The following is a 12,784-nucleotide window of genomic DNA, read 5'->3' as shown; positions in this document are numbered from 1 at the left end:
AACGATTTATCTTACCCATGTCACAACGGCTGACCACTCAGTCCTTACTTTAGCCGGAAGGCATGGCAGGGGATGACGTACTGACAATGTAATTAATCACACAGGGGCATCTTACTTTAAACAGCATCTAGAGTAAAGGTAGCTTGTCAACAGTATAACCCACCTCAATGGTGCAACTAAAGTGGACGCAGTCATCACTCCGCACATATGGGGCTACCCTCCAATATTTAGCTGTTTTGATATTGATAAATAAATGTTCACACGCGTTATCCTAACTTTATAATCTGATCACTGTAATTGATACAACGTCCAGTAGTGAATGGCCCTGGTTTACTTGTTCATCTTCCTTCAGCTGATAGAATGTTCACATTGTCGACCACGGATTTCATTGGATATGAGTGGATTGTTTCAGAGAAAAAATACTTGAAAATATGAACCTGTAAACACATTATGAACATCGACCTACGCAATTGGGATACTATGACATGTGTCGACCAAGTCAGCGACCACCTGATCCCGTTAGTTGCCTCTTACGAAAAGCATGGGTAGGATTGTATGAATGGTATGATTCCACTGTGTCTGATAGCAGAGTTTCGGGTACGAATACGCGTAGCCGTTGATGCTTTGGTTGATATTATATGAATCCACTGCCGACGTCATAGTGTTCCAAACTTTGGCAAGCAAGGGTTACTGAAGACCAATTCTAACCCGGATCTTCACGGGTTCCATCACTATGAAATATTCCATGCAAGTGTAGTGTGTCACCAGCTGTATGTATGGTGATCGTGTACACCATAAGCATAAGTCTTCAAAACAGAAACTGTACATATTTTCATGTTGCTTTTATTTTCACATATTTACGTCTGTACATTATATACATGCGCGCACAATCAATGATGAGGTCTGTTTATACTGTACAAGGTGGAATATATACATATTCACAACATACTATATGGAGTATTTACACGCAATTCACCAAATATTGAGAATTCTCATCTTTGCCAACTTCAGACCAAGCATACATGGCTTAAAGTGTGGGGAATTATATATATATATGCCTGAAACATATTTTGAAAAATTATCACCAGTGTATGAAATAACACTAGAAAATCAAATGTAACCGAAAAGTGTCTTAATATTCAATACTGAAACATTAAATGCTTGAGGAAAACAATCGTTGTTAATTGGTCCATCATCAACGTAGTCATCATTTAAAGAATCCTGTCATGGGGACAGAAATATCCCCTGCAGCCACAGTAGCTGGGAAGGGTAACGCTCAACTCCGTGAAGTAGCCCTTGGGTTGGTAGTGGGCCCCGTCTTGGAGGAGGTTGTGCTGCATGCGGTAGGTGGGTGGGACAGCACGGGGATCGTAGAAGTTGTCGACGGAGGGGTCAAGAGCGTAGATAGGGTCAGTATCGGGGAAGATTGCGGGGTCGGGGAAACGGCAGTAACCCAGGAAGTTGCGGTAGGTGATGCCGCGTTGAATGCAGTGGTAGCCGGTCACACCGTCGTAACCAAGGTTACATTCTCCTCTGTAAAAACAAACAGCTTATATTAAGTATTGTAGATAAGTAATATCATATCATACAGTATTGCAACCAATGTACATTCTCTGTTTAAACTGTAATGTAATCAAGTAATGCGAGATATATTGGATAAGTAATACTTTAATTATTAGAAGCATTAGAGGCTCGATAAGTAGATATGTACGTTAACGAAATGTGTTTGACAAATGCAAGGGTTTTTATTCCTTTAACATTTCCTATGATAATAAATATAAAAAGAAATGCTTTCAAACTACTCCTACAATCATTTGCCTGATGAAGTACCACCTTATTTTATTAGTAGAAAGTTTTGAAAATATGAATTTTAGTAACATGTATGAACTATTGAGAAAACATTACTGTGCACGTACCCGCAGGTGGCGTAGTAGATTTTCTGGGCGAGAGGACGAACAACGTGGCAGACTTGACCGTCAAGGGCGTAGACGGTGTGGACCATGGTGCGGGTGGTGTTGCACACGCTCTTCAAGTTGTAGTATTTGGGCTCAGAGCTGCAAGGTCAAGGTCAGCAGTAACGTTTCCAGGATATTTATATATAAGCGTACAGTAAAGTGCTATTCACCAAGCTAGTGAATAGTTTAATATATATCACGGCCTCACATATACTGATGAAGATAACAGGGCAAATGGCTAAATCAGGTTTTGTGTGTTTGATTTTCTGGCAGCTGGACCAGATCAAACTGGTTATCAACTGAATAAACCATAAAACCTACATTTATCACAGTTCGTGGTTCGTGTGAAGCATTTCATTTTTGAATGCGGCAATGGATATAATTTAATAATGTGTTTGATAATAATAATTAATAATGATGGCTCTTAATTCATAAAGCGCATGTTTCCACGCACTTGTGCACGCTCAAAGCACGAACAAATTATTACCCAGGATCACCCTAGTTGTAAGTGAGGCGCTAGAAGGTTAACAGTCAATTGTTAGTGATATATTCTGATACCCACAACGGAGACTGATTTTAGAAGACATGATTTTTTATAATAGAAACGTTTTTTGTTGTTTTTATATTGAACTAGATCTCATGATACTGGTGCTCTACTTACTGTTTGTTCAAGAAGTATGTGTCTTTGTCCTGGAAGCAGGTGGAGGTCAGGTTGAGGTAGATACGCCAGTGGTCGTCAGCGTAGTACAGAGCCTCCTCGATCTCCTGTCTGTAGACAAAGTTAATATGTCAGACAGTTCGACTTAACCGTACATAACAGTTGAATACCCTACAAAGTGTAAAATGCAAGTATTTTGACTGAACGGCACATGCAATTTATTCAGATATGACTCAATTTAATTTGATTTTATTTAATAGATATTGCAATTCGTTTTGTTTTGGCAAACAGAAAGGATTCATTAAATAAAATACAAACGTCAAATACACTAACGTACAGTTTATTATCCATTTTACCGTGTTAGGTAATTCCACTTAAGAGTGCATGGGGTATCTTACAAGGTTTATATCATGTCAGACAGGTCGACTTTTCAGAACTTTTACAACATACATGTAAATACTTGTAAGATAATTTGATGAAACGGTACATTATGAAGAAGCATGACCCGTTACAATCTGATTTAATACATATTTAGGACTTATTGCATTTTGGCAATCGAAAACCTCTAACGAAATACATATGACCTGTCCTGTACTGGTTTAATCAACCAATGTTCAATGCTAAGCTAAATGCACTTACTCGGGGTATTGTCTTCCATCATTGCAGACAAAGCTGAGATCAAAGTTCTGGTCAGACTGAAGCTGCTGAGAATAGCAGGCGGGCATGGGGAGATGGGGAAGGGCTGTCGTCATGGCGACGAGGCAGGCTAATGCCACGATACTATATATAACCTGAAAGAGAAAGGCTGCATGTTATGGCTATGTTACATTTCTTTTAGAGTAGACATTAATGTTTTATCACGGTGAAGGGACATTTTATTGGTATGCGTTTAAGTAATGTAATATATAACTCTTATGCATGATCTTTTAATTTTGGTAATCGCTGTTTTGTCCAAAATTTTCCAGAATAAACATTCAGTATTACTACATACCAAACAGTAGATTTGGAGATATCCACATCAATTTGTTGACCAACTTATTTCGATACGTGACTAAATGTTCAACGCACACATTACAATTGTAGTCATCATTTGTATTTGTAAAAATATACTCAAATCGTTTGTCACCTAGTAGCATACAACTTTATCCGATAGTAAAACACTACTTCTACAATATTGATAATGTACTGATTCTTACCGTATTCATTTCATCTGGTAAAATGTAGCTGTACATACATACGTACAGATATATACTCTGAATAATTTAAATCCGAAATACATGTTAAGGTATCAACCATTTCACTTAAATAAATCAGATAAAGATATATACCTTTCCCATGGTAGGATGATGTGTGAAGCTCAGTTCTTGAAGTGTTCACAGTCGCTGGCTAAGATTGGTCCAGTGTCCCATTATATACCGTCGGCTCGTTTCCCTCTTGTCACGTGATAGTTGTTAATCAAACTCTGTGACGTCAATCTTTATCTGTTGATAAATTATTCTATAACGTCAATCTTCTCATAATTGTCCAGTCAAGTAATAACCGGCTTCGTTTGTATATATATATGTCATGTTCGTTGATGTATGGGCAAGGAATAATCCCTTAAACAATGGTTATGTATATACAGAAGTCGTTATCCATAATACCTCATGTCATCTTCCGTGACGTAGATACGTCATCCAATGCATCCATTGTTTTGAGGAAGAAGTGTTGCCGTGTGACGTACGACGTACTCTGATTGGCTGAAACAAGCTCCTCCTTCTGAAGTGAGGAAATAAAAGCAAACGTAAGCTCCCTGCAAGTCAGCCATCGCTGTACACAGCTACAGTAACTATATTACCATAGTTTGTCCTTTGTTTGTAAATATGGTGAGTAAATAGTTTGTGATATGTGTACTGTGCTAAATGTGGGAAGTTGAATATTTTGCTTATGTTTGGATAAGTGGTATATTTACGCTCGAAGTGGTTGACAGATTATCGTATCCCATGTTCTCTTAGAGTTGCTGTGTAAAATATTGCTAGTTGTAGAAACAAGGCATCCCTAATAGTTTTCCTGTTCCGAGTGTCAGATTAATCTGGGAGGAAAACCCGAAGTAATGCAGACCCCAAACGTTTCTTAATAGTAGTAGTAGTAGTAGTAGTAGTAGTAGTAGTAGTGGAAGAAGAAGTAGTAGTAGTAGTGGCAGTAGTAGAAGTAGTAGTAGTAGTAGTAGAAGAAGTAGTAGTAGTAGGAGCAGTAGTAGAAGAAGTAGTAGTAGTAGTAGAAGAAGTAGTAGTAGTAGTAGAAGTAGTAGTAGTAGTAGTAGTAGTAGAAGAAGAAGAAGTAGTAGTAGTAGTAGAAGTAGTAGTAGTAGTAGTAGTAGTAGTAGTAGTAGTAGTTGCTGTTGTTGCAAAATATACAGCAAAATATTCAAAGAGAAATTAAGATATCACATCCATTTTCAAGAATTGTTTCTCCCATTTCTTTCAGCAGGTTCTCAAGACATTATGCGTTCTCATGTCTCTGGCCGCCGTCAGCTTGGCATGGAACCGTCCCTCCGTCAACGGGCGTTCTTTGGGTGGTTCCACATCCAGCAGATTCGCCAGCCTCCTGAAATCCAGAAAGTCTTCCTTGTTTGGGGCCCGCGTCCGTGACGGCTCCAGCATCTTCAGCCACCTCTCCGCCAAGACCAAACAGCCAATCTGCTACTTTGACAAGAATGGCGTCCCACAGTACGAATGGCCTACCAAGGAGAAGCTGTGTTTTGACAAGTCCTACAAGTACCCTGTGTAAGCATTTATTTAAATATTTATTCTGAAATATGCTTTGCTAATGTTATATCATATATTATGCTTTATACTTGATTCAGGCAATAAAGTTATGGACAACCCAGTGATAAATGTCATTGTTTGTCAGATGTGTGAGGTTCGAGTTCGAGCACCGTTTCTGTAATGTTAAGAAATACCGTTTTGAATTTGCACAGATTCGTTAAACCGTATTATTAATGTAACAACAAAGATCTACTGTTGTCTATGTAACATAGTACGTAAGAATGAGACGACTGACACTGATGGTAACGTGCTTGTTCCAGTGACCGTGTGTTCAGCGCCCTGGAGAAGGACCCCGACGCAATGGAGTACATGTTGCTGCTGGTGCAGGGCTGCTACCTCCACAACAAGATGAACGCCACTGGGTAGGTGCAGATGATTAATCATAAATACTAATCATTTCCCCTGTTTCGTCAGTTCGGTGATTCTTATCAAACTGAACTGTCCCGTCCCTGTATTTCAAATGCTATGTAAAGCTACGCTAAGCTCACTGACTAACTTATATATACGATAAACGGTTTAACAATATTTGTGGTATTCCAGTCATTACCCCGCCTACCGCTACAAGGATCTGTGTTCCGAGGACACCGAGCTCCTGGAGAGAATCTGGTGGACCAACACCCAGAGCGGACGCCGTGAGGTCTGCTACGTCATCATGCCTGAAGCCCAGGGAGTGGAAGTCGCTCAATGCGGGTACGTCGGACATACTTCATCTTGGCCAAACATTCTTTCATGGAAGTGTACAAAAGATAATAAAATGTTTTCCTTCAAATTCATAGTTTTTGGGGAATATATAAAACGCCGTGATAAAAAACGTACCTCTTTCATATAATAGTATTGAATGGGATATATGTTGTCCTACAAGTTCGTTGTTGTTGTTGGAGGTTTGTGTATCAGATCAAAATCATGATTATTATATTCACAGATTTTCATTATTAGTGGTATTTAAATATTATGCATTAACACAATGATGAGCAGCATGCATTTCTACGCCTGATTCTATTAGGATTATTAGTAATTCCTTCTCTTTTCTCAGGGGGTTGTTTGGTTCCGTTTTAGTGACGCACTAATCAGAAATATTATGACCATTGTTATTTTTTCTTTTCCTTTCTCCAGAGGTCACTGCGTCATGGACACCACGGAGGTGAAACACCACTACTGCGTCCCCGACGGCATGGTTGAACGGGACATCTATGTCTTCTGTCCCGGCGAGATCAAGCAGTGTCGCAGAACCCGCGTCACCATCCCAACCGGATGCAGCTGTAAGAAGTACGAATGTCTCAAGTACCAGTTTGTGTAAACCATGGTTTACACTCCCTCTCCAAAGTCGTAATTTTACTTATGCGTAATAGTGACGACAATTTGTGGATATCAAATACAGGCGTTCAATTAAGCTTACGCAGGTCCAAGATCTCTTACTTGCTATTTAGGCATATGTAAATGTTACGAAAACGTTTGAACAGGACGGTAAATATCTTTGTATCGGTCTGTTTGTAACAGGTTGTTTGTTTGTTTGTTCTTTTTATATAACATGTATTTTGACCTTACCATTTCTGTAAATGGTATTTTTCAAAACACCAAATATATTTTCAGGAATTTCTCAGGAAATATTTGTTTTATCAATTTCGGACACCCTCTGTACATATAACATGCGCGCACATGTAAATAGTTTGTTTATATTGTACATAACGTGTATATTTAATTATTGTGACAACACAATACCTATCTAAATAATACTTGTATTTTCCTGTGAATAATTTATACAGAATAAAACAAAATGAAAAAAATACTTGTTTGCCTGTTTGCAAATGATATGCTCAAATAGTTTTACAATGTTACATGGCTCACTGAATATTGAAGTCCACCTACGCTCCGGAGAGTAGAAGGTCCGTGGTTGAATACCCGGCCGCACCTTAAACTGCCGGGCGCTAGGTATTTTTTGTTTGTTTGTTTGTTGATAAACGCTGCACTCAGCAAATTTCGAGCTATACCACCAAGAGACTGCCGTCATGGCAGACGTCATTAGGACGTAATCAGGATACGAGGACATGCATCGACCAAGTCACCGAGCATGACCATCATGTCTTTGCAGAGATTCTTGAGAGGCATTTAGAAGTTGGTGAATATATAAGACGAGTATATGGATGGCAACTTCTTGTTTATTGTATAACACGACGTTTCTTGGCTACTTCTTGACCCTTCTTCAGGTGATTGATCAATCGTCTTATATGTCTTTGCAGAGTTATGTATTTTCATTTTTCACATAAAACATACCGAGAGTTATTGTGTATTAATACATTTCACAACGAAGAATAGTCAATATTAAACTAATTCTGCCCAAATAATTATCAAATATAAACAATGATAAAAACATTTAGAGTCTTTTGTACGGTTCAGAAGAAATCATAAGCATGTGTTTAGGAATCACTGTCAATTATTGGCGATACCAAGTGTCCGCGAAAAGGTGAGCGTATCCTACACCCGTCACAAACACATCCAAAGGCTAATCAGTAGTGCGCCAAAGAGCATTCAGGAACATATGGTTTCAGTCAAAAAAGGTATCGCTCCGGATTCATTTTTGTGACTTATGCGTTAAGTTTAGAATGTTTTGAAAGTGTTGCTGACGTCGAGAATACGTCAAACCTTATCCAACAAGTCTTAAGAAAGAGTGTACTTGATAGTACATGTATTTCAAATGTTGCAAAATGTAATCGTGAAAGGCTGAAGTTGCTTGAATATTCCGAAACAAAGGGAATGTTCACTGCTGGAATGTTTGTCAAACATTCTTGAGACGAGTATGGCGTACACAGTCACGTTCACTCATATTACAGAAACAATGATGTTGAAAGTGCTCATAACTCCACAGTATGGAACTTGTGTACTGATAGATACTATGTCCAGTAAGACATGGTATATATATGATCTTGTAGATACTCGCTCAGCTGCGATGGGGTGAGGTGCTCTCATTGTCGACCATAGGTCTCACTGCTCGCGGGCTTGTTGCGTATTTTTGAACGGAGACAAGAAAATTATAGACGTGATCGGCCGGAGGACTGTATTTCCGCATTATTGGGTGCCGATTGATATATTACCAAAACCGGTCTTCAGCAACCCAAGCATGTCATCGTTTCCCAATTGAGTAGGTTGCCTTATGATGTTGTTCAGTGATTGTCTGGTTCAGATTCGATTATTTGAAGCAGCAAGAATTGTAACCGGGTTGCCTAAATCGCTTCAAGGTATAGTTTATACAGTGAAACTGGTTGGTTACCATTGAAGATTAGACGAACACAAAGAAAACTCTGTACATTCTACAAAATTGTTAATATACAAGCTCCTCATTACCCAATAGATTTACTTCCACTTTTTACTGAAACCATTTCCGGATACAACTTGCGTAACATATCAGATTTGGCTATTCCTAAATTTCGCACCTCAATTCTACAAAAGTCATTTAATTTATGATTCTGCAGGTTTATGGAATGCACAACAAAATGTACAAATTCATTATCGTCGTTTAAATCAAAGTTATCTGAAGAAAATGATAAAGTTCCAAAATATTTTCTATTTGGTGAAAGAAAGACAAATATACTATACACGAAGTTAAGACATTCGTGTAGTTGATTACATGTAGATCTTTTTCGTGGTAATTTATCAAAGACTAAAGCTTGCAATTGTGGCGCTCCGGTATTTCTTTTTAAAATGTCCAAAATTGTGAGCTGCCGTTTTGATCTGAAGCGAGACTTTGAACTATCAAAAGTTCACTTAGATATTGATACCATTCTTTACGTCAACCTGCTCTGCCAAATACTATTAATGAAAATATCTTAAACTTGAGACATGTGCATAAATACATTGTACGAAGTAAGCGCTTCGAATAATGAATAATATGTCTTAACATTATTATGTCCATTCAATACGTCCATTCATTTTTGTTCGTGTTTCTGATGGGAACGGGCGGTAATAAGTTACATAACTTCAGCCCAATCCCTTTCAACATTGAATAAAATATGTTCATCGTACAAGTCAGTTTTGGAAACAGAAGTGTATATAACTGCGTTGTGCACTAATAGAGACTTGAGGTGTATTTTATGTAAATTTCGTTGCTTATCGCACAAATTGGATGTCCGACAGTTGCGTTTCAATAAGACTATGTCGATAATACTATAGCAATATGTATCAAGTGTCATTTAGATGTCGTAGAAGACGAATACCACTTTTTATTAGTATGTCCTTATTACCATACAAGTCGGATGCAGTTTATACCTGGCTTTATCATATACATCCATCTGTCTTGAAGTTTAAGCAGTTGTTATGGACCAAAAATGTGAATGTTATTAAAAGTCTAGCAATCTATCTGAAGAGAAATCTACCTGTTTGACTGCTACTTATTGGTGTACTATATTTATGTATATGTATTGAATGCGCACAAACAAACAATTATGTATTTTGTGTACTCTGGGCCATGAGGCCATTATGCGAATAAACTCTCCCTCTCTCTCTCTCTCTCTCTCTCTCAAAATATGTTCAAACAACTCGATTATTTACAGACTGCGTTAAACTACAACAAACACAACTATATTCATGTACTTGTTTCCTTTGGCCAACATTAAGCATTAGTCATCAAGACAGAAACTGAAATATATTCATATTGCTTTAATTTTCACATATTTACATCTGTACATTATATACATGCGCGCACAATCAATGATGATGTCTGTTTACACTGTACAAAGATAGAACACATACATATTTACATGGAATTCGCAAAATATTTACAATTCACGTATATGGCAACTTCAGACCAAAACTACATAGTGCTATAAAGTGCGAAAAAATCAGTTTGAGAGAAACATAATTTGAAAACAATTTTTTGAGTGCCAAAAACCGCTAGAATTCCAATATATCTGAAAAGAAGTCTAAAATTCCTAAAACGTTTATAGGTCTTTAATACATAGTGTCACTACTTGTGAAAACTGAAATGTTTGAAGATTGATTCATGTTCCTTTTGTGTCGGCCCCGTAAATATAATTATCATTTAAAGAATCCTGTCATGGGGACAGAAATATCCCCTGCAGCCACAGTAGCTGGGAAGGGTAACGCTCAGCTCCGTGAAGTAGCCCTTGGGTTGGTACTTGGCCCCGTTCTGGAGGAGGTTGTGCTGCATGCGGTAGGTGGGTGGGACAGCACGGGGATCGTAGAAGTTGTCGACGGAGGGGTCAAGAGCGTAGATGGGGTCAGTTTCGGGGAAGATTGCGGGGTCGGGGAAACGGCAGTAACCCAGGAAGTTGCGGTGGGTGACGCCGCGTTGAATGCAGTGGTAGCCGGTCACACCGTCGTAGCCAAGGTTACATTCTCCTCTGTAAAACGAACAGCTTATATTTAGTATTGTAGATAAATAGTATTATGTCATACATTGTTGTAACCAGGGTACATTTTCCTCAGTAAAGAAAGCAGGACCTGATTAGCCATGTAGACTAGAAACAATTACCCTATAAACCGTTGAGATATAAATTATAATAAGTATTGTCCTTAATTCAACATCTACATGTCTTCAAAACTTCTTTCATGGTCAATAAATGAGTATATTTGCTATCAAAGGTGTTCCTTGAATATCACAACATGTAAACATATACTTTCAAACTACGTATACTTTCTCAATTATTTGTTTCAGTTCGCATTCGTTTGCATATATAAGAATCAAACGTATTCCGCTGTTTGATAAATCCATACAAATATATTTCGGTTATGAATGGTAGTCAGGAATATGCATCTATTAAAGACATAACTGTACGTACCCGCATGTGGCGTAGTACACCTTCTGTTGGTGAGGATGAACAACATGGCAGACTTGACCGTCCACGGCGTAGACGGTGTGGACCATGGTGCGGGTGGTGTTGCACACGCTCTTCAGGTTGTAGTATTTGGGCTCAGAGCTGCAAGGTCAAGGTCGGGTTTCCAGAAAACTTGTATATATCATTATGTGATATTCACCAATACCAGTGATTAATCTATATGTGGAGATGTATATGTGATATAGATGCTTAGGAAAGTACGAAGGGAATTTCTGAAAGGTATGCGTTTGTTTTCATGATAATTCATGATGCCAAGAAGCAACTTCGTAACATTCTGTAATGAACTAAATACAACTAGACTGACATTTAAGACAGTTAGTTTTGTTGATTTGAAGTGTTTCGCTGAATACACCTAAATACAGCAATTCCACGCCAGTATAGTGGACATAAAACAGGGGGCGTGATAAAAAGACGTTGAGCCATTGATGGTAGATGCTCACAGTTCTCCGGAAGTACATATTGTGGACGACTTTATATAACCATAAGAACATTATTCGCTATTCATTATTCATTATTGCGGACATTTGTTAAACCGGACAATTTTGACACAAACTAATCCTTGTGATGTGTTACTCACTGTTTGTTCAAGAAGTATGTGTCTTGGTCCTGGAAGCAGGTGGAGGTCAGGTTGAGGTAGATACGCCAGTGGTCGTCGGCGTAGTACAGAGCCTCTTCGATCTCCTGTCTGTAGACAAAGTGAATATGTCAGACATTTCGACTTAACCGTACATAACCTATTATAACATATTCATTTGAAGTATAAGATATGTCCTACAAAGTGTAAAAGCCATGCATTTCGTCTCTACGGTACGTTAACTGTCGGAGCATATACACATCTCAGCTAATTTGACTTAAAGGCAAATGGTTTTAATATGTCAGACATTTCGACTTAACCGTACATAAACTGTTGTATGATACATTCGAATTTGAGGAATATGGTATGTCAAACAAAGTGAATATGTAGGAAATTCAGACATGTTAGGTACATACGGGTACATGTAACTTAACTTAACTTAACTTAACATGTAACTCGTTTTAACTTGATTTAATTCATATAGAATTTATTTTCGTAAGCAAAATTTTTCTAACGAAATGAAACGGTTGTCCAATACAGACCTGAACAGTATATTAATCGTTTCTAATATTTTAATGCACTTACTCGGGATATTTTCTTCCATCATTGCAGACAAAGCTGAGATCAAAGTTCTGATCAGAATGAAGTTGCTGGGAATAGCAGGCGGGCGTGGGGAGTGGAGGAAGTGCCGTCGTCATGGCGACGAGACTGACGAATGCCGCGATGCTGCAAAAGAACTGAAACACAAAGGGTTACATGTAATAACTGACTATGGTATACATATTGTTTGCTGTACACACTTGAGCTTACATCAGGTGTTGTTATTGCTCCCCAGATAAAGAGCTCTAAAGACATAACACATATCTGTGTTAATATACAGGAAAGTGCTATATGTAAATTAACAGTTACACGTGAAAAACACCATATTTGAAGACTCTTGA

General features: G+C 38.2%; 1 protein-coding gene across 1 annotated transcript; it reads right to left on the bottom strand.

Annotated features, from left to right (window-relative positions):
• Window positions 1-10,055: 10,055 nt before the first annotated feature.
• On the bottom strand, window positions 10,056-12,541 carry LOC124292466. The gene is made up of 4 exons (XM_046729555.1): window positions 12,429-12,541; window positions 11,847-11,954; window positions 11,213-11,350; window positions 10,056-10,774 (listed from the first exon to the last, which is right to left on the bottom strand). Exons 1-4 carry the CDS (start codon window positions 12,539-12,541, stop codon window positions 10,453-10,455), a joined length of 681 nt encoding a protein of 226 aa, XP_046585511.1. The 3' UTR covers window positions 10,056-10,452.
• Window positions 12,542-12,784: the final 243 nt, after the last annotated feature.

The sequence above is a fragment of the Haliotis rubra genome, unplaced genomic scaffold, assembly GCF_003918875.1.
Source record: "Haliotis rubra isolate DU_JTF1 unplaced genomic scaffold, ASM391887v1 Scf519, whole genome shotgun sequence".
NCBI lineage: Eukaryota > Metazoa > Mollusca > Gastropoda > Lepetellida > Haliotidae > Haliotis > Haliotis rubra.
The sequence above is the reverse complement of the archived record's forward strand: the minus strand, read 5'-3'. Positions and strand labels throughout refer to the sequence as shown.